This window comes from Colletotrichum graminicola (assembly GCF_000149035.1).
Source record: "Colletotrichum graminicola M1.001 genomic scaffold supercont1.25, whole genome shotgun sequence".
NCBI lineage: Eukaryota > Fungi > Ascomycota > Sordariomycetes > Glomerellales > Glomerellaceae > Colletotrichum > Colletotrichum graminicola.
In genome coordinates, this window is record NW_007361029.1 from 269,525 (window position 1) to 291,368 (window position 21,844).

General features: G+C 54.4%; 4 protein-coding genes across 4 annotated transcripts; 2 read left to right on the forward strand and 2 right to left on the reverse strand.

Moving 5' to 3' along the window:
• Positions 1 to 1,313: 1,313 nt before the first annotated feature.
• Positions 1,314 to 3,142, reverse strand: GLRG_06571 (uncharacterized protein; the record flags this gene model as incomplete). The annotated part of the gene is made up of 4 exons (XM_008097256.1): positions 1,314 to 1,584; positions 1,655 to 2,475; positions 2,591 to 2,703; positions 2,761 to 3,142. 4 exons carry the CDS (start codon positions 3,140 to 3,142, stop codon positions 1,314 to 1,316), a joined length of 1,587 nt encoding a protein of 528 aa, XP_008095447.1.
• Positions 3,143 to 8,018: 4,876 nt separating this feature from the next.
• On the reverse strand, positions 8,019 to 10,997 carry GLRG_06572 (dynamin family protein; the record flags this gene model as incomplete). Its single annotated transcript, XM_008097257.1, has 3 exons — positions 8,019 to 9,438; positions 9,489 to 10,731; positions 10,802 to 10,997. The coding sequence occupies 3 exons, from the start codon at positions 10,995 to 10,997 to the stop codon at positions 8,019 to 8,021; spliced, it is 2,859 nt and encodes a 952-aa protein (XP_008095448.1).
• Positions 10,998 to 12,713: 1,716 nt separating this feature from the next.
• Positions 12,714 to 14,292, forward strand: GLRG_06573 (nucleotidyl transferase; the record flags this gene model as incomplete). Its single annotated transcript, XM_008097258.1, has 3 exons — positions 12,714 to 12,779; positions 12,975 to 14,213; positions 14,266 to 14,292. The coding sequence occupies 3 exons, from the start codon at positions 12,714 to 12,716 to the stop codon at positions 14,290 to 14,292; spliced, it is 1,332 nt and encodes a 443-aa protein (XP_008095449.1).
• A 5,980-nt stretch (positions 14,293 to 20,272) lies between these two features.
• Positions 20,273 to 21,266, forward strand: GLRG_06574 (covalently-linked cell wall protein; the record flags this gene model as incomplete). Its single annotated transcript, XM_008097259.1, has 2 exons — positions 20,273 to 20,458; positions 20,526 to 21,266. The coding sequence occupies 2 exons, from the start codon at positions 20,273 to 20,275 to the stop codon at positions 21,264 to 21,266; spliced, it is 927 nt and encodes a 308-aa protein (XP_008095450.1).
• Between the last annotated feature and the right edge of the window lie 578 nt (positions 21,267 to 21,844).

Below are 21,844 nucleotides of genomic sequence, written 5' to 3' on the forward strand. Positions count from 1 at the left end.
ACAATAGAACAACCTCGTGATCCGCGCCGAGAGACGCACCCCGGTCCCGAGGCCATGCAGTGCAGATTCCGCATGCAAACGCACCTAGGTATACCGTTCAAAAGGGGAAAAGCAAGGAGAGAAAAAAAGGGAGAAAAAAAAGAAGAAGAAAGTCACCCTGCGTCGTCCCCACTGCCCGCGAGCCATCGGACGGAACGGACTGACTGACTGACGCCTCGCAATCAATACGGGACGCAGCGGAGGGGGGAAACGAACGGCACAGGAAACCAGCACCAGCACATCCCCCCTCCTTCTCCAGCTTCTTCTCCGCAATGCTTGTGGAATGTAAACCCCCGCCGCCGCCCTTTCCCCAACTTCCCTCTCTCCCCACCTTCCCCCCCTGCTGCTGCTTTCGCTCCCACTCGCCTTTTGAAAAGAAGAAAAAAAAAAACACATCACGCACGTACCAACCAAAAAAGCCACCGGTCTCGCGGCCCGCCTCTCTCTCTCTCTCTTATACCACCCCCCCCCCCCCCCCGTCAAGTCCCACGCCAAGTCTGTCGACCACCCGGGAGGGACCACACATACATGCATAAATACAAACATAGAGTATGTATCCGTATGTAGCACCCGTACACAAACACAATAAGCCGGCAAAAACCCCCCCCTGTCAGGAAAAGCAATTCCCCCCAATTCGAAATCCTTCTCGTCCCCCTCCCCCCTCCCGCTTCCCATTGGGATGGATAATTTGTATACACCCTACATAGCACTTTCTCATACGGGCACCGGCATTAGCGCCGTCTCGAACTCTGAATAGTGAACCACGGTTGGGGGTGGGGGTTCAAGTGTCTTGGAGAGTTGGTGCACCAACAGTGAAACATGAGGGGGGGGGGCGAGAAAGCTTCACTGAGGTTGGCATTCTCGCGGCAGGAAGCTTGGCAAAGGCACTTGCGCAAAAGTAACACGTCGTATTGCTGCAGGGCGCCCTCCAAAGGACGACGCCATGCGAGTATCGAATAGCTACTTGAAATGAGAGTATTCGGTAAAGCGACGCTTCGCAGGTGCCGGATCTAATCCCCTTCTACAGGTAAAAGAGGGAGGAAAATCACACCATACGTCGCGAACACCTCTGGTATCATGGTCAATCCCCAAGCCTAAGCCCGGCCAACGTGCCGGGCTCTCATTATATCCATCACCAGACTAGGCAAGAAAGGACCCAAACAGGTGCATTACATAAGGGCGTGCGAGAACTGGATATCGCTTGTTTTTTTTTTTTTCTTGTTTTTTTTTTCCCCTAGTTAGCAGGGGAGGGCCGTCGTGGTGTCAAGGACGCCTCAAGCAGCCGTCTTCTCGCTGTGCGCAGCCCGCGTGTTAATGTCCTCCTCGTGGTGATCGGCTTGAATCTCCTTCTCAAGCTGGGCGGCGTCGACCTGGCCAATGGCGGCGTCACCATCAAAGATCTTGGAGATCTCCTCGAGTGTGGGACCCTTGGTCTCGACGTAGAAGAAGTAGACAAAGACGAGCTCGACCGCGTCCCACAGGGTGTAGAACAGCATGAAGTTCCAGTGGTTGGGAAGGTTGTCCCACGCGACCTTGTTGGTTTGGCTAGGGGGGGGGGGGGGGAATGTTAGCTGGGATCGAATTGGTTAGAGGACACGGGGGGGGTTCAACGCACTTTCCGATGGCCAGAATGGCTTGAACGGGGATGTTCATAATCATCATACCCTTCGCACGGAGATGGAAGGGCAGAACCTCGAGAGCATAAGCGACGAGCAGACCGGAAAACCCAATGTCGTAGAAGATGCCAAAGATCCAGATGAAGACCAGCTGGGCGTAGCCGGAACCCGCGTTGGAGCCGCCCGAGTTCTCGTAGACGGCACCGGTGATGGTCCACAAGACGAAGGCGGCGACCATACCGCTCATAGACACGAGGAACAGAGGGCGACGACCAAAGTAGTCGACCGTCAGGGCGGCTCCGATAGAGCACGAGAGATCGAGGATCGACTTGCCGGTGGAGATGGCGAGCTTCTGGTTCTGTTCAGTGATGCCCGCTCCTATGTAGATGGCGTCCATGTAGTTGGAGAACAGCGCGTTGCCCGAGTACTGGGAGATGACACCGAGGGAAATGACAATGGCGAGACGCCACCTGTTGCCCTTTGTTCTAAGAAAGTCCAAGTAGCTGGTCGTCTTCGACGCGTCTCTCTCCATGGTAATGGTCTCCTTCATCTCGCGGAACTCGAACTGAACAGTGGCGTTGTTGTAGTCGCCGCCGGCGTGGTGCTTGGCCAGAACCGCAAGGGCTTCCTCGGAGCGGTCCTTGTTGCAGAGATAACGCGGGGACTCCGGCACCCACCAGATTCCCACGAGCTGGACGACGGAGGGGACGATCTGAATAAAGGTGATGGACCGCCAGGACCAGTCGTTGCCAACGTAAGAGGTTCCCCACCCGATGGAAGAGACAATGAGCGCGCCCAAGTTCCACAAGCAGTTGTATATCTAGTGTGTTTACAAAGTCAGCAAGTATACTTTGAAACGCCTCGCGAGAGACGTTGTGAGATTGCTCTCCGTCTTCGTGGATGGCTTGGTTGGGTAAGAGGGCAAAGGAACTAACGGCAGTAACAGGACCACGGTGTTGAGGATGGCAAATCTCGGTCAGGAGCAGGGGCGACGACATCTGAGCCAAAGAGTTGCCGAAACCGAGAATAAAACGACCGCCGATGTACACTACAAAAGTCAGTCCATTGCTCGGGTTCACAGGTCATGGTTTTCTGTCCCACTTACTTCCCCAGCCGTTGCAGAAGGCGGTAATGCAGCCGCCGACAACCATGAAACAACAGCCAGCCACGATGGCCATCTTACGTCCGTAGTTGTCGGCCACGTAAGGAGTGATGAAGAAGGAGATGATGGAACCAATGTTGAACATGTTGATGAGGATGCCGAGCTTGTTGTTGTCCGAGACACCGTCACCAAAGAAGTCCTTAAACCGCGACATCTGCTGGGACGTGTTGACGAGCATACCATCGTAACCGCTCGTAGCCGAGGCGACCATGAGGAAGATGGTCGAGAAGTAAAGCTTGCGGAGATGGGGCTCCTTGGTCCAGTAGACCTTCTCGAAGCGCGGTGCTTCGGCCTGCGCGATGTCAACGTTGACAGCGATCGCCATTGTAGCGGTGTCTGACGGCTTGGCTTCCTAAAGACCAGGAGAGAGTGTCAAGGGCTGGCAGGGAGAGTATTGAAGTTAACTTGGCCGACTTGCGGGTGGGGAGAGGCAGAAACGATCAACAGACAGGGCCAGCGTCGTGGATTTATATGTCTTTTTCCCCCCTCGCCCCTGGTCCCTTACCATCGGATGTAGGAGGCACCCAATTGTTAGTTTTTGATCTGCACGGCTGCTGACCCCGGAGAGATGAAATTGTCACCCCATTTGGAGGTGCTTACCCCGTGAAGAAGGTATCTGGGGAGGCGGGGGTGTGGTGGACTGAGACTGGGGGAGGGGTGCGGCGGCGACGGGACGAATTGGCGGTAGCGGGTAAAAATGGACAGAGTGACTGGGGTCGTAAGCCTCTCCAGGAAGGCCTGGCGTTCAAACCGAATCTAGGTCGCTCACCGGCATGGACAAATTGTGTGCCTGTTTCTCTCTCTCGCTCTCGCTCTGTCTCTCTGTCTCTCTGTCTCTCTGCCTCTCTGCCTCTCTCTCTCTCTCACTTTCTCTCCCCCTCTCTGCTTGACCTCCTGCGGGGAGAGGCCATGCAGAATAGGTAGATTGCCCCGGAAAGACCTAGGCAGCCCAACTGGGTTGGTTGGTTTGCGGCACAGATGCAGACCACCACCCCGGCCCGGAACATACGTCGACACGGGGTGCAAGGGCTGCTGTGCAGTGATTCGTGGACTGAGCCCTGTTGCTTTTGGAAGACAGACAGCTCAACGCGCCATTCATAACCTGGCCCGGTGATTTGCAACACAAAAAATGCTATGTCAAACTTTTGTCACCCATTTGCGTGACATTGCAACTTTCGAGCACGAAGAGCAGGGGGGGGCTGGAAGGTTTCCCTTGGGCGGTTGCAAATTCAGCCTAAGCGTCGTCCCAGAAACTTTCAGCAACGTCCTAGAATAGTGGCGTTCCAGGAAGATGTTAACTGTAGGACCCCTAGGTCGAGCAATAGGTAGTAAGGCTGTACTAGCCTCAGGTGTCTCCTGGCCACCAGTTCATCCATTGAAGGATGGCCGATGCAGATTATCAGTTACAGCTCACTTAGGGCGGGTCCGTCCCGTGAAAGTTCAACGTATGACAGCCGCTTACCGCTCCGAGCTTGTACCTAGTGCCTGGCAGACTGACGGCACCGCAACAACCAGGGTTGCTATGCATCAGTAAGCAATTCACAGTAGACACCCACTCTTTGCATCGACAAGTCAGATGCTGAAAGTCCTAGGCGGTATGGGCCGCCGGAAAGCTTAGTGTCGCTGGTTTGTAACACCTTCTCTGGCTCGCAGGAGACCCGACTTTGCGGGTTCGCCAGAGTGGCAATGTAAATCCCAAAGTACGGGTCATTCGCGATGCCCAGAAGCCTAGCCTGGGTAAGCTTCAGCCATTGCGGAACAAGGCCTGGGCAAGTCAAACCCAAGAAATGCCTTACCTGAAGTGACCAAGGCGCTAGTCTACGAGAAATCGGTTCCATGGCTCTGTCTGGCCCCAGCGAAATGCGGCTGGGTGTCGAGCTGGCTGACCTATGGCAGACCAGCGCATGTGGCCTCGTGAGAAGGGCGCCGTCGGGATAAAAGGGCCGGCAAAAGAAGGACGTATTTAACCACCCGCAAGCGATTGGTTGGCACCGTTCGTGGGGGGCCCGAAGAGGTAAAGGCTGATCGCAGTAGGAGATGGGATGGGTCGAAGGTGGTGTGTACTGTAGGAGAAACGTGAACCCTGGGGTAAAGCGCGCATGGCTTGGTAGTGTGCCTGGGCCGCGGAAGCCTAGACAGGCTAGACATGTTATTGAATAACTGGGACCTGTGATGTTGGAAGGCTAAGTGTCGTTACTTGACTCGCCGGAGACCAGCAAATGCGGGCGTAAATTGCGGCATCTGTTAAGCGAAGCGAATGGGGACTGGAGTCGTCCTTGACTGGTTGGTTGCCTTGGTCAACGGCCGTACTTGTGTGTCGACCCATTCCCGGATAAGTGCAGTTGGACTGCGAAGGTTCGTACGGTATTGGAACGTTGTTGGATGGATTGTCTCGCCACATTCGGCTTCATGCGCCGATATTTGGTAAGGATGGGTATTGAGAGGGCTTCCGTCTAGACAAGCCTGGTGAAGTATGCGTTGTAACCCAACCAAGGTCTGCAGCGTTGTCGAAGGTCCTTGGGAGAAACTGTGATATGTTTTTCGATCACAACAGACGAGCATGTTCTGTTGGCGCTTGATCGTCGTTGCTCTCCTGGATCCACTTCCCCAGACCCGGTCCAAGACTAGCCGAGGTTATCGAGCCTGCAATGAAGCTGTACGTAGCTGTGTAGATCATCAATACCAGCTGCAACCCCCAAGTGCGTATTTGATGCAATGCCATTCAACGAGCTTCGGCCCATGACCCCGGTGGCTAGGGTGGTCTCATGATTCATCGACTCCTTCGAGCCGATGTTTTGACACTGCCAGAAGCGTCACAAGCAGAGGGTGTTTCCTTTGCTCCAGTCTCCACAATCACTCCCCCCCCCCTGATCTGTCTGGGATGTCTCGTCGTCCCGAGGTCGCTTCGCAGATCCTTCGGTGGCTCAAGGGCCAGGAATCGCCTCGGGCCAATGCAGTTTACCCTCGCGTGAGCATGTAATCTACCGTACACTTTTGCAAGCACTGGTAAAACGCCACAAGCGGCAGCAAAGGGCGAAGGAAGCGCCCTTCCGGAAGGCAGGCCCGGCCTTGTACGATATCTGACGGGCAATCTAATCCCATTTCAGACTAGCCCGCTCAGCTCCGGCAAAGTGCTCCTGGAATGCCTGTTGGATGCTCTACGGACTGTCGCAATGCCTCGAGTTTACGGCACCCTTACCGACATTGGACCCGAAGGATGCGAAGCCACCGCAGAAAGCGATAGTTTCCTTTGAGTGTGGGATCGGTTCGCGTGACCGAGTCTGAAAATAGTAGTTGGCGATGATATGTGCAGCAAGCCAGGGGTGCCGAGCCTTGTTGATATTCACTGGTGCCACCGAGGGGGGCGACCAAAAAGAGGAGGGAAAAGAATTGCGGTTCCATTCTCGCTTGTGCTTCGATGGATGGGCTCCAGTATGGATACCCGGGGAAATCTGGTGTTTGCGTGCTCGACTTGATAGGCTAGGACCATCTTGGTTCCCCTACAATTTCTGCCGTTTGGGGACTGCTGATTGTATATCCACCGCATCTCTACTTAAAACTGGGAAGAGCCTACCTACGGTCGGTCCAGGCGTCGCCTATCGCCGAGCACGCCGATCTGGTTCTTGATCGTGGCAATGCGTCCAAGATACATTGGCATCCTTTGCACTGATTGCTTGACAGGTACAAGCACCATTGGCGACGCCCAGAACTGAGTGACTGGGGATCCGTGTCCGACGTATCGGTTCCGTATCGAATCACCGTCAGTTCCAGCACCCCATGGTGAGCTTGATAATGTCTCGTGATCCACCGACGTTGGCATGTTAGAAGCGTGGCCTGGCGTTTCGAATCTGGGGAAGGCCCCCCCCCCCCCCCCCCCCCTTGAGCCGGCTATCGGGAGTAATGAACCGGTCCAACGCCAGTCCAAGAGTCAAAATGCTACCCCCAGGCTTGTCCTGCATTGGCGCAATCCAGCGGTTGGGAACTTCGCCCGACATTGGCCGCTCTCGAATCAATAGTTATTCCTCGCCAGCGCTTTCGGTTGCAAATAGCCGCTGTACGTCGTGGTCGGTCGTGGTTGATGGCTAGCTAGGGCCCTGAGCATATTAGCCGATAGTCAGCCTTCGTGTAGCGGCTGGCCAACGACCCCAGAAATGCGTCCCAGAGCCATGGGAACGCCCCAAGCCGGCTAAAGTTGAAGGTGTGGTACCTGTTACCCAAACAGTTTCTAGGGGAAAGAAAGGGGCTGCTGCGACGTGATGCATGAAGGGACGGCCTCGGTCATCCGGGAGGCTTCCGAATATTCTTGCAGATCATGTGCTGTTGGGTCGCAGACCGCGATATGCAGGATGGAAGATGGAGGTCCTTCGGAGGGCGACGGACGAATGGCAACCTTGAGTCAAACGAGAGCTGCATCAGTAAAGACACGGGGAACGTGTTCTCATAGTTTGGAAAGGAAGACATCTACGGCAGAAAAGGGGAGGAAGCAGCCGGAAATTGAGGCATTCCTTCCCCTCGGCCAGCAAAGCCCAAATATGAACTACTGAGATGGCGACTCGGCAGGCACGACGGCTCGTTTCCTCAGGCTCCGGTCTTGCCACACGTCTCCTTGGTGCACTAGGTAGGTAGGTAGTAAGTAGGTAGGTAGGCCCGGAACCCGGAACACCAATGGCAGACTGTACAGCCGCCTCTGGTCGATCTCGCTTGCATCCATCGACCTGGTCATCTGGAACTCCAGCTGTCTCCTCTTTACAGTTCATCTTTACAGTTCATCCATCTGACACTTCGACGTCAGCAAGTTATTACATCTTTGCGTCAATTGTCTGACTCAAACTACCTACATTATTGGTATCTTGTACGAAGCCCCTTCCTTCTGATCGGAAACAAAGGAAAGAGCCACCACATGGCCCCGATATCCGGTACGCCATGACGCCAAATAGCCAGTTCAACCATCTACAAGGTTGTCCAACGGCTTGTGTCCTGTCTCTGTTGCCACACAAGCCTCTGCAAGTAATCCCACTCGAAACCTTTTCCCGCCTGAAATTCGTTGCCAAGTACAACTACAAAATTTACAATCCCTTGACCGTTTGGTGGGCAATCTCTCTCTCCACCCCTTCTTCCTCTCTCTCTCCCTTACATCGGAGAAACAGGAAAACCCCCTGGTTTGCCATGGCAGAACATAGTAGTCTAGAGTTGCTGGCAGTTCAGATCGACGAGTCCAGGTCCATGCTATCGGCCACAGACTCCGCGTCCGGTCCGAACTGCGTGTGCCCCTGCGATGACGAGCCTGACACATCCTCCAACTCGTTGGTCGTAATCGACTGGAGTGCCTTGTTGAACTTTTCGAGCTCGCCCTTGAGACGTTCCCTCTTAAGAGCAGTGTCTTCATCCTCCTCCATCAGACGAGAAAAGATCGAGTCGTCATGCCCGCCAACCAAGCCAAGCTTCTTTTCCAGGAAGAAGTCTAGATCTTGGATGATTTTCGGCATCATACGCGATGTGATTGAGAGACAGACCGTGTCAGTGAAGCGAAGGGCTGCAAGCATGTAGTAGCCGCGAACATAGGCGGCCACCTTCAGCTCCTTATCGAAGGGGTCTGGACCCATTTTCGCCAGTTCAGAGGCATGCTTTTTCTCTTCATGGCTTTGCTGGTCCGGTGTCATCTTCTCCCAATCATGAAAGTCGGATTGCTCGCCAGAGAACGCCTGCCAGCGCATAACATGGCGATAGCGCGTCAGTACTCGGCTCTCGGAACGCTCGTAGTCGGCAAAGGCCTTCTGGTTGACTGTGAACAACTGGAATGTCTCCATCTCAAAGATCTCCCTGAGGAAGGCCATCGTCTCGGCCCGTCGCTGATTCAGGAATTCGTCCATGAGGGCCTTGGACTCTTTGAAGATCAGGCGCTTCTTCAGGGACCCGAAAGCTTGATCGAGAGCCCAGTCGACAATCTTCTGCAGTCGACTCATAGTCTCGTGCACAAACGTGGCCATGGGCCTATCCCAGTCTCTCACTGCTTTCTTGCCGAGCTCTTCGTACACCTCATCGGGAACGATGTTAGGCATACCAGCCTTAGTCTTGGCTCTAATGTCCTCTCGAATCTGCGCCAGCGTCCGGAATCCTGCGCCATGGTTGAAGTACTGCTGGAAGGGGCCAACAAGAGGTGCCGACGGAGGCGGTCTTCTACGGGATGGAGTGTTTGGTGTCGAACCGCCGTCTTCCATCTTAACAGCCGCCGAAAAGGAGCCGCCGTTGACAGTAGGGGTAGGGCGGGGTCTCTTGGCGTTCGCAAAGCCCTGGCCATTCGCACTGCGCTTTCTGTTACCGGGAGTGGTGTTGGCCGACTCGTCGTCGTCGTCAGAGATTTCAAGAACGGGAATATCAGACTTGTCCTTCAGGACAAACTTGGGCTTCATCTGCAGGATGCAGTCACGGAAGTTATCCGACAGAGTTCCGTAGTTAGAGGAAAAGTGTCTTGCGCGAAGGGTTTCCTTGACGATGGTGGAAAAGTTCATCAGGCTCTTTCTGACCTCCAACTCGACGTTGTTAGGCAGTTCAGGAAGCGTGCTGAGCTGTCTCTCGATTTCGCCAAGTCGTGTCTGGACCTTTTGCTTGATAGAAGGCAAGCTGGAGAAGTCAGTATTGGGACAAAGCACGGTGGTAGGGGGCCTTCTTACTTTTTGGCAAACTCCTTGCCCAACTTTTCTGATAAAGCCGTCTTCAGCTTCTCGACACCGCATCGGTCTCGAAAGGGGTGGAACTCTTCCGGCCAGCGCTCACTGCTGTCCTGGTGGAAGAAGGCCTCCTCCCAGCGTTGTTGCTGGTCGAGGTTCTGATCAGAAGGGCGAGATGTGATGAAGAACTCGTGTCCAATCTTGTGCCGCTCACCACGCAGCATTGACATCCACTGGTTATTGTTGCCTTCAGGTAGGAGGTCGGCCTTGGTCATGACCCCAATGGTCCGCTGTTGGGCGCGGAGGTCTCGGATGATGGAGAGCGTGGAGGATGTTTCCGGATCAACGTTCATCGGCACAGCCCAGATGATAAGGGCGCCAGCGTGCGAGATGTACTCACGGGCCAGATTCTCAACCACCGAAACGAGGTACTCATCTTCCTCTCGTGCAGAATTGCGAAAGATGCCTGGCATATCATAGAACGAGAGATCGGGCAGATCGGGACCTTTGATCTCAAGGGCGACGGTATTGGGACTGAACTTTGCCAAGGTCCTCTCTGCCTCTTCGTCGAGCAGGCTCTGTTTCGTGATTGCGCCGGTGCCAGGGACGTAGAGCTCGTGGTTCTGGTCGTGGTTAAGGATGGCAATCTGGGCCCACTTGAGGACCGTGTCGATATCTGACTGGTCGTATATGGTCATGAATTCCTTGACAACGCGTGCTTGCTTGACCCAGGGAGGGAAAGGGTTTGCTGCTGTAACATCGGCCTTGGTGATGTTGTAGTGGGGCGGAGGTTTGAAGGCATAGTCTTGCTGCAGAGAGACACGGCAAGACCATTGAGGCCCGCCACGGTCTCGGGCGCCGCTGCGAGAGACACGGATGTGGATAGGGCAGCGGGTGCATACACCTTCACTGCGTGGCAGGTTGAGCCCGGCCAGGCCAGACATGAGGCTGGACTTTCCAGCGGATTGGTCACCGACTAAGACCAGCTGTGGAAGTGCGACATCGTGAGAGACGCCAATCTGCTGAAGTTCACCGAGCGTATCGTTGAAGATCTTGACCTTGGCGCCGATATCCCGGAAGGAACCATCAAAGAACGAATCATTCTGCATGGGAACGACGGGAGGATCCATGTCGCGGTTCCTGACTTGCAAAAGGACGGGCTCGCTCTCGTCGAAAGTGGGATTTGTGAGCGCCGTCCGTACAGAGGGAAGGCCAGGATGGTTGGGGATCAAGATAGAGGGCGTCGCTATTGAATTTGGCAGACATGAGGAACGGAATCATAAAAAGAAAAAAGATTGGATTGGGGAGGAACTCACGAGCATCCGATCTCATGAACGACTGGTTGACATCGGCAGGACCGATGTACGAGGCAGCTTGATGTCTGGTCTGGTCTGGAGAGTAATCGTATGTATTGGTGGCAGAAGGAGTGGTAGAGGTGTCGTTGCTGTGGCGGCGGGCGCCAGGCTCGGATTTGATGGGCTGGTTGCCTCTTTGCGCTCTTGCCTTGGTCATATTGGGCAAAGTGAAGCAGAAGAGACGAACGATAGGGACGGGATAGAGGGGAATTTATGAAGAAGGCCGGGGCGCAGTGCAAAAAGACAAAGGGACAATTGGGGGCCAGGCAATTGAGAAACCAGGCAACGAAGCGTTTCAAAGTGACTGAAAAAGTGAAGTGAGAAGGTGAAGAGGAAGTGAGTGAGTGAGATATGGAAGATGAAGTGAAGCCCAAGAAGGTGAAGGAAGGAGCTCTGGGGAGCTCCGAAGCTTTAAGAGCTCCTTCCTCGTTTGGGTGACCTGAGCAACGTGAGGTCCCCACGCTCCAGATGCTCACCTGAAAGTGGTTGTCAGTGTTAGGCAGGACTTGTATCAAGGCCAGGGTCGGCGTGTTTTCACTGGGTAAAAGTCTGCTGGAGCCGGAATGAAAACTTGTCAAGGTAATGAAGAAAATAGGTGCCAACTGGAGTCATTTTCAACTGATTTGACGGCTTATTGCTAATGATATGTCGTGATGTGTCTAGCGAGGTGAAGTAGATGCTATCAATGATTATTACAGACTGGAGCGAACGAGGTGCATCGCCGGTTGCTGTCCAGGCAGGGATGTCATGGACCTCAGGGGGAGCGAAAGAATGGCTGGCAGTGGAGCTTGGCTGTGACGATCCCACGGCACGGGGAAGAGCAGGACGCGCCTTGGTACCTAACGAACGTCCCCAAATCGCACAGCTGGCAGGCAGAATTTGCGGGAGATGGGTGCCTCCTCACCCAGTCAACCATGTCACTGTTTGCCTTGCCACCACCACCCCTCGTCGCGTGTGTCGCCGCCTACTTTACACGTTCTCAACACGGTCGTGTGGCAACGCGTAAATTGGCTTGGTTGGAAAGGTCCAATTGGACAACCTCCTGCACACATCTTATCTTGTCTCTCAACCTTTTAACATTGCCTCGTCCTGATGCTGAGACTGCCTACCTGGTATCCGTATGTAGGTACCTATTACATAGGTACTCAAGTACCTATATTGAAAGAGTTGAGACCGACTCTGTAACAATCATCCCGCACATATTTTCCACACAAGATAATGACGTAAATATCAAGTGAACTGATTGCTGTTGATAAGAGCAAGAAGAAAAGAAAGAGGTTGGGAGGAAGCTGTCGCATAATGGACACTTGGCCAAAGACGACAGATGTTTGAACAAGAAAAAGAAAAAAAGAAAGCATCGAGAAGAGGGACACCAATGAGCTGGCAGAGCTCATCGCATGTGTTCCTGAGCCACTTGAGCTTCTGAGGCTGGTTGGATCCTGCACGCCGAGGAGGCTCATCTCCCCATATCCCCCGCACAGGGTCCTGCAGATAGGATATACCTGTTTGATGCCCGGCTGATGGGCAGGTCTTCATGTCCTCCCGTAACAGATCAGGGACCATCCGCCACAGGTGTACAATTGCACAAGCCACCCAATGATCCCTGTCAAAACATACATCGTGCCTATTGCCTGTCTTGTGCTGCGCTGCGCTGTGCACTGAACTTGGGAGGGGGAGGGGCCTGCCTTCCTCGTCTACCTATCCGTACACTACAAAGGTAGGGAGGGAGTATCCGTAAACCATGTCCGCAAAGCGGTGACGTTGCATTTTGCGGCCACCTCCATACGGCAGCAACCTCCAGCGACCTCATCCAAGCCATTCTTCGCTTTCCTCCTCACCTCAAATCTAACCAGACCACATCTCCGCCCAAACCATGTCGCTGCAGGTCCCCTACCGCGGAAAGGCCTCTGGAGAGTCTTCCACCAAGGCCGTTATTCTGGTATGAACACCTTTTGCGTGTGCTGCATGCGTTGCGCATTGCTTCACCGTGCGCCGGCGCGTGCGTCTCTAAAAAATAAATATAAATATAAAAAATACCCTCACCCGCCTTGTTCCCCTCCGCAGAAAGCGCCGTCTTGTTGTTGTCCTCTGCAAACGGCCACGAGCTAACCAGAGAACCCTCAAAAAACTGCAGGTCGGCGGTCCTTCCCGCGGTACTCGATTCCGTCCTCTCTCTCTCGACGTCCCCAAACCTCTCTTCGAAGTCGCCGGCCACCCCATCATCTGGCACTGCCTGGCTGCCATCGACCGAGTCCCCGGCAAGGAGATCACCGAGGTCCTCATTATCGGTTACTACGAAGAGTCCGTCTTCCGCGACTTCATCAAGGATGCTGCCAGCGAGTTCCCCAACCTGACCATCAAGTACCTGCGCGAATATGAGGCTCTGGGTACTGCTGGTGGTCTCTACCACTTCCGCGATCCCATCCTCAAGGGCCACCCCGAGCGCCTCTTCGTATTGAACGCCGATGTCTGCTGCTCCTTCCCCCTCCCCGAGATGCTCCAGCTCTTCCATGACAAGAACGCCGAAGCTGTCATTCTTGGGACCCGCGTCTCCAACGAGGCTGCCACCAATTTTGGCTGCATCGTCAGCGACGCCCACACCCGTCGCGTCCTCCACTATGTCGAGAAGCCCGAGTCGCAAATCAGCAACCTCATCAACTGCGGTGTCTACCTCTTCTCCACCGACGCCATCTTCCCCTCCATCAAGACCGCTATCAAGCGCCGTACCGACCGCCCTTCGCGCCTCGCCTCCTACCCGAGCTCCGAGAACCTCGAGAACAGCTTCATCATAGCTGACGACGACGAGGAGCGCAAGAACCAAGTCATCCGCCTCGAGCAGGACATCCTCAGTGACTTTGCCGATACCAAGTCCTTCTTCGTCTACGAGACCAAGGACTTCTGGCGCCAGATCAAGACGGCCGGCTCCGCCGTTCCTGCCAACGCCCTCTACCTCCAAAAGGCCTGGCAGACGGGCTCCAAGGAGCTCGCCGAGCCCAGCGCAAACATCATCCCTCCCGTCTTCATCCACCCCACTGCCCACGTCGACCCCACTGCCAAGCTGGGCCCCAACGTGTCCATCGGACCGCGCGTTCACGTCGGTCCTGGTGCCCGCATCAAGGAGGCCGTCGTCCTCGAGGACTCGGAGATCAAGCACGACTCGTGCGTTCTCTACTCCATCATCGGATGGGGCAGCCGCGTCGGCGCCTGGGCGCGTGTCGAGGGCACACCCACTCCCGTCGGCAGCCACACGACCAGTATCATCAAGAACGGCGTCAAGGTCCAGAGCATCACCATTCTGGGTAAGGACTGCGGTGTGGGTGATGAGGTCCGTGTGCAAAACTGTGTCTGCCTGCCGTTCAAGGAGTTGAAGAGGGTGTGTTCTCCCCTATTCCCGGCTACGATTACCGGCACTGACACTTCTTTAGGACGTCGCAAACGAGGTCATCATGTAAGCCTGAGGGCTCAGGGTGCGTTGCATGTGGTGAGGTTAACGGACGACGACGTAATGAAGAAAGGATTTGCATTGCAGTCGGATAGAGCTCCATCACTCTTCATAGATGCATGCGTCTTTGGTCATTTAAAAGCACAAGTCGAATTCAGCCAATTCAAGAGTATTCCATTTCGTCCAGTCGCAATCCGTGTGAGATGTGACGTAAGAATTGCCTCGGGGGAAGGGTTCTCGCCCATAGCTCGCTATGCTTTTTTCTATCGAGAGAAACGTGTCAAGTGATTTCCTGTTCATTGTTCGTTTGCTCATGATTCTTTAGAGGGGGGGGACTTCTTACTTGAAAACACGGGGCGTGCTACAACATCCGTCACCATGTAAGAATGGTCCGGGCAGTCATCATAAAGACATTGCTAACTTGCATCAGTCTGCTGGTTCGTTCTCGTCCTCGCCCCTGTCGTAATTCTTCCTGATCGATCACAATGGGCGGAGAAAGCAGCTCACCAAGGGGATGAGATTCCGTCAAAGTCTTGCCGGCTACCAATGTTCCCGCTTACGCAAAGAAAGCGGTTGCCTGCTTCAATACTTGATGACAAGACACAGTTCACTCCATGCTGAAGACGCCTTGTATGGATGGCATAGGTACAGAGGTGCTGCGTATCAGGTCGTTATGTACCGTGATATTATATATGTACCGGATGAGCTGTGTTAGACCGCTTATGGTGGTCCTAGAGCAACTATATTCATCAATATGGATAGTTTGGCCTGATCCGATTGCCCCCTTGGCCATTGTGGGCCAAACTCAGACCGATGTCGTGATTAAAAAAACCATGTTCGTCTTAGGGACCGTATTTCGAAGACGGGAAAGTGAACCGGGCCTCGTCCACAGCTATTTATTTGCCCCTAGGTACGTACGGGACACCATGAATCTTCATCGAGCTTCAAACGCCGTTGTTAACATGCAAGAAAAGTCCAGAGCCGGATAACGATGTTGTCGATGAGCTCTTCACCCCTCTCAGGGGCGGGCTGCAAGGCGTCAGCGTCCAAGTTTCACCCTCTCTGCCTACTGCATCCACGCCAGAGGTGTGCTGGGCAAGCAACCGCCGCCTCGTAGCATGTCGTCTCTCGCTGTCTTGCTTTTTTTCGGCTTTATGCTCGAGCGAAGCGCGGAGAAGAGTGCTTAAGAAAATCACAGTCTATGGCTAAGAGGCTTTGGCATTATGAAACAATGTTAAATGCCCATTATATAGATACAAAACTGAACCGAGGCGTAGGTGTGCATCGCCACTCTTGTTTCCTGCCACTTTTGCTTCCTGCAACACTTGGTATCGATAGCCTTTACAGACGATCAGTCAAAGAAAGCAACGTTATTACTCGGCAGGAATTTTGAGCTTCACGTTTGATGTTTGAGATCAAAGATTACAGACACACATATTGCCCACACACGGCGATGTCGTCAAAAGTAAGCCGGAAGTTATTAACTACCTAGGTAACACATGCCATTATGTTAATGCCAAGATCGCACATAATGGTGGGTCGTGCCTGCCAGTTAGGATGCATCCGCCTCAGTCTACCTAGAACGCAAGAGTTGCGATGCTCCTTCCGTCGCTTGGACACTTGGTCTGTTTGCCCAGAGCCAACCACAGTCATCTTTATATCCGCTTTTTCATGCAGACACACTGATCTCCCCCCGTGATCCGATCTTTTATCATCTCAAAAATGTCAATTCCCTTTTACCCCCGCTGCTGGGACCCATGCTGAGACGGAAGCAGCCTAGCAGCAGCCTTCAGCTTTCGCGAACGAATGGCCAGATACGGATCTCGCTGGGTCTGCTGGATGCAAGTCTCGAGGGGGTCACAAGGAGACCCAGCACCGACGCCGCAAACCATCGCCGTTTGCGGCCAGCTTTGTGACTATTATACGGTACACGCGGACCTGTTCCGCATGATCCCGGCAGGTTGGCATGCTGCCCCTGCGGTACGAATACACCACCGAGGCAAGGAAAGCAAGCCACGAGACCTGGTGCCATCAGCCAAGTGCGACGATAGCAGCCTCGACGGGGTAGGTGCCAGCATACGCTCGCTACATTGGCACACCGCACAAAACTTTGTTTGATTTGGATCACTTTGATTGACAGTTGGATCAGGTTTGTACGTGTCGATTCTACTGGCTGCTCCCTTGGTGGGATCGTCACTCTCCCTTGCTACATAGGTACTCAACCTTTCCCCCGTGCCCTGCCGCTGGCCAGGCACCTCCCGCCATGCTGCCACAGGGCCGCGCTCCCGCATTTGCAATCCTCGACAGCTGGCAGAGCGTATCCTGTCATTACGGTCCGGTTCCAGGAGGGTTTGATGGCGCCACGGGAGAGGAGGCATAGGGCAGGGGCCTGGAAGAGGTCTGCAGGGCGGCAGAGCCAATCAGTCAGCGAGCGAGGTGCCGAGTCTTCGGTGTGGGCACATCGACACAGGCTCTCTGATCTGATACTGAGTGGACCGTGCTAATGCTGGGCGGCTCGGCTTGGCGCTTTTGCCGAGCTGCAGCGCATGTAACAGGCCGGCCCGCCTTTCCTTGTAAGGTGGTTGCTTTCCCTCTCCTAATCGAGCCCATGCCCAGGCGTCCGATCTCTCGCCCCTCCCCCGGCTATCGGTGACGAATCGGTGAAAGGATGTCGGTCAAAGACATTGTCAGATGAGGAGGCTCGCCGGTATTTACAGGATCATAAAGGTAAGGTCGGCTAACACGCGCCAACATCACCCGACCAGACGACACTCGATAACCCGGACTCAACCGTGCGATTCTCGCTGCCAGATTCTCGGCCCACCGATGCCGCCAAGAACGAATGTGGTGGGACAAGCTTGTACGCCACTCGAGCTAAATGGTTCTGGAGCGAAGCCGTGCCGGCGGTGTAGCCGGCATGGATGAGAGACGGCATGCGACATTTCGGGCCTGGAGGCCGGAGAAGTGCTCTTTGTCAGTCAGACGGACCGAAATCAAGACACTGCAGTGCAATTATTCGTGGCTGACTAGGTTGACGGCACTTCATGTCTGCACCGACAACGGACATCCTGGAGAATGTTTCTCCTGCCGAAGAAACCCTCCGGTTTCTTTGAATTTCTGCACCAGACACTTACAAAACAGAAGGGAAGGGGAAAACGACTCGGGTGACACACTCTAAGCCACCATAGGTCTGGCAACCAAACAACAACAACAACTCCAAAGCAAGGGAAACAAGACTGTCTCGGTTTGTCGAGTGTTGTCTTTGAACCAAACACTGCCTCAGAGAAACACTGAGTCCCGTCTCCTTGTTCCGCGCCAGGGACACGTTCCCTTCCTCCGGACGTTCTCACCGAACTTAATTCTCGAGCCTCAGCCAAGGGGGGAGGGAAACCGCCATGTCGTAACCTCACTGGATCATTGATGCCACACCATTCGACCAATACCTAGCTTCCCGTCGGTACAGTTTCCATCACTTCTGGCTCCCTCCCGGTAACATTTGTCGACACCCCAGTTCACCCCCTTTGCTGATGACCCCTCACTGCCGGACCGAAGATCATGACACGGCAGCCCCAAGACAGGCACACAAGCTTGGTTGTAGAGACGGGCTCCACTCTCGGCTTCCGCAGAGCCTAGTAACCCCTGGGAGCCACTCCTACTCTAAGGCCTCCGCCCCAGCCAGCGCCACTGGAAGTCGACCGTTTTCAGATGCGCAAAAACCGCAGTATCGCAAGCACATGGGAAGCATTTCACGAAATAAGCCTGACAAGTCCGGAATTCCGCGCAATGCACACAATGCAGTCCTCTCATTTTACTCAGTCATTAGCCGTGAGAAGCGGCCGTGCCTGGTGAACAGCAGTTCCCAACCATCCCTACACTCAATACAGGTTTTCGGTTCCAGCTTCCCAGGAACCTCCCCAGCGGGTAGCTGCGCAAGAGCCCTCCCTGTCTCAGCACAGGACAGGGCGAGTGGTCTAGGTATCCTTGGGTTCCCAGTCATCAACTGGGCTGTCTTTTGCGACATCTTACGAGTGGGGGGCGGTGCCCTCTCGCAGACTTGTGCATCTTGTCCGCCCAGAGTATCCATTCGTACAGGACAAAGCGCTTGCAAAGAGGTAGAGGCACGAAAAGCCGCTTCTAGTTGCAATTGCCCGGTTCGTCTGAATGACACGTAGTATACATGGTTTCTTAGAGTACTCTGTACAAGTATGTAATTGCACGCCTCACCATGACTCGACGGGAAGCTTACAGTCTGCTGCGCTGGCAGCGTCGAAAAGTCACCGATGTTGTACCTCTGACATTGCAACGGCCGGCAAAACACTGAGTCCGCGGGTTTGACATTGTGGCTCTGCACAAGCACTATTATCCATAGTATTCGTAAGCGTACTACGAATAGTGCTGTACACTACGAGTGGTCGCCATGGATCATGACTCCAACCCTGGTCCTGGCTGAAGCTTGTCCCCAGCCCAGCCCAGTCAGCCGAGCAGCCCAGCCCTGATGCAGCCTCCCTAACCAACCCCTGCGCCCTCAGTAATCCACCCAACCATCCGTCCACTCATCTAACACCCACGTTCATCGACAGAAGGGTGTTCGGTTATGGCATTGCTTCTGGCCTCAGATATGATATCCAAGCGCAGAAGTCTTTGTCCATGGGTTTGTTTGCGAGTACTCCATACACCTGGTAGGTAGTCTTTGTGTCTTTTGGTTGGACAAGATGACAATTTGTACATACAAATGTCTGTTCCTTTCGCAGATAGACTGCCACTTAGACTACATTGGGCCGACTGTAAACCCCCCGTACGTAGCTTATTCAGTCCAGTCCATGAAACCCCGTTCCAGGACATCAAAGAAGCGCAACCCACCCATGACGACTGAAGTTTATCTTGCACCCTATCCGCCGCCAAAAATAAGAGGAAAAAACTCGGAACACAGCCTTGTTTGGCTATATGAAGCACCAGGCCCCAACTCTTCCTCCTTTTTGCCCTTCCCCCCCTTTCAGCTCCGAGGGTTCGACCGCATTCCCCATCCTTGCCTATAATCTCCGCCATAAGGCTGCCGCGTTTCCCTCGCTAGACTCTTTGCTACCTATTATTCTCGTCCTCTCGTCTTTCGATGCTGGAAAGGACCTGGAGTTAGCAAGTCACCTTTCAATTCTTACACATTGAGCGACAACGATCATCAAGGAAGAGCAAGCCTCATTCCATCGTCCGGTATTCTTATTTATCCTCATTTGCACTGCGTGCGTGAACGATCCTACACGGCCACCGAATACGAAAGACAACACCACAGCAAGCACCATCCGCACTTTCTGTGTGATTCTTGAACGAGGTCATAGTTTGTGTCGAGGGCACACAACTCAACCACCATTGGGGCTTGGGAGACGAAACAAATAAGTCTGGGCTGTGAGAGGTCTAAAAGAACAAGGAAGTTTCTTCTCGGCCACATCACCACTTCCTCCTTGGCACCTTGGACCACCGTCGCCTTCAGCAACCGCCGGATTATCACCTTCAAACCTTCCACAGAACCGGCCTTGCTGCCGACCATAAATCGCCAAGCATACTTCAGGTACGTGGTTATTCCTTCTAGATCATCTCTGTTTGGAGTGAGTTGGGCAGCAATCCTTTTCCTCGTCCTTCTCGTATCTACCTCGCCAACTCTTGGCGTCCGTTGCACTTGCGAAGGCTTGATATGTGCCTTGATACACGCCATCGGCCATTCGACAGTTCTCCTTGGCACCAGTTTCGGACTGGTGCACCTCTCAGCGAGTGCCGAGATGGGACACCTTGGCGATGTCATCGTCCACATCGACGAAGAAGTCGTGGAAGGGGCTGGCTATCCTCCCGATGGATCGCGAGTGAGGTGTTCTATATGATATCGCCGGCGCTTTGCAGTCTCACTTGCACTTTCCGCGTGGCTGCCGACCCTTATGAACACTCATCATCTTTCATCCCAGAAAAGGTTTGCTAATTTACAATCTCAACAGTCAATCGCAATGCGTCTCTCTGCGTTTGTTACCTGCACTATGGCCGGCATGGCCCTCGCCATGCCCCAGGCCGCGCCTCAGAGCTCCCCCATTCCTCTTCTGTCTCCCCCGAGTGGCCCCCCGTCCTCTTGCCAGAACAATTTCGACGGCAACTTCGGCATGGCTGTCGTCGAGCTCGGCACGCAAAGCCTCAACGTGAGCCTCCTCGCCGCCGGCACCACCACTGCCACATGTAGAGGAGATTGACTGACAAATCTTACAGAAGAGAGGCTCTTGCAACGCCGAGGGCTCGCTCGACATGACGCTCAAGGATGGTGTCTTGACTGACTCCAAAGGCCGCATCGGCTCGATTGTGTCAAACTTTCAGTTCCAGTTCGACGGCCCCCCTCAGGCCGGCGTCATCTACACTGCTGGCTGGTCCGTCTGCACCAACGGCTCTCTGGCCCTCGGCGGATCCACCACTTTCTTCCGCTGCCTCTCGGGTAACTTCTGGAACCTGTACGACCGTAACTGGGCTGAGCAGTGCTCGCCCATCCACCTCGCCATTCTGCCATGCGGCCAGAACGCCCCCGCGTTCGATAACAGTGGCAAGCAAGACGGCAACGTCATGGTCGTGCCGGCCAACGTCACGTACCTCGGGGACGGCGCGCCGCAAGTGGTTGCCACCACGGTTCCCCTTCCTGTCTGCCAGATCGGCGACGGACAGATCCAGGCCCACACCTCTCTCTGCGGTAATCTCCCGCCCGTCACCGGCAAGCCAAATGCCAGCATGCCAGCCAAGACAACTCCTGCCCCGCCCGCCATGACGACCCCTTCGCAGTCGATTCCTGCAGCAAACACCTCGAACCCCCAGAACCCGCCGGGCACCGCTCCCGGCCCAGTTCGGCCCGGACCGACAGCTCCTTTTCCGGTGGTTCCTCCCGTCGCGGGGGGTCCGAGCCTCGCCCCAACCTCATTCCTGGCGCTCGTCGTCATGCTCTCCGCGGCTCTGTACATGCTCTAACGGAATTCATTGCCGGCAGTTTTGGGAGGAGACTTTTATCAATCTAGGAGAGAGAGGGGGCAGAGATAGGGAGAGAGAGATGAGGTTTAATACACAGCACAGCGTGCGCGACTTCTCACAGCCTTTTTTTTGCCTGGGCAAACGGCAACTTTTAATGGATGATGAACACAAAAAAGTTTGTTTCGCTGGCGCGAAGACATGGGGGAGACACAGATGATTTGCAGGCTTGCAACACAGATTACATATTCCCACCCCCTACCCCCCGGTAATTAGGTACCAATAGAAACAACCAGTCAATACCAGCGGGAAGGGAGTCCTCATGTTCATCTAAATGTGTGCCTCGTGGCGTGCTATAGTCCCGGACGAGTCAGTCTGTTCGTGAGAGGGGGGTGATTGCTTCCCCCCCCCCCGGTCCCTCTCCCTCCCCGGTTCACATCTTCCATTTTTATAGCAACAAACCGGAGTAACCTGGCAACGCGGGCTTAAAACGCAACATATTGTCTGTCCGGATTAGAGAGAGTCTCTATATTGACCTCCGAAACAATTACTCATGTGGGCTGAGATTCCGTCCGTGCGAT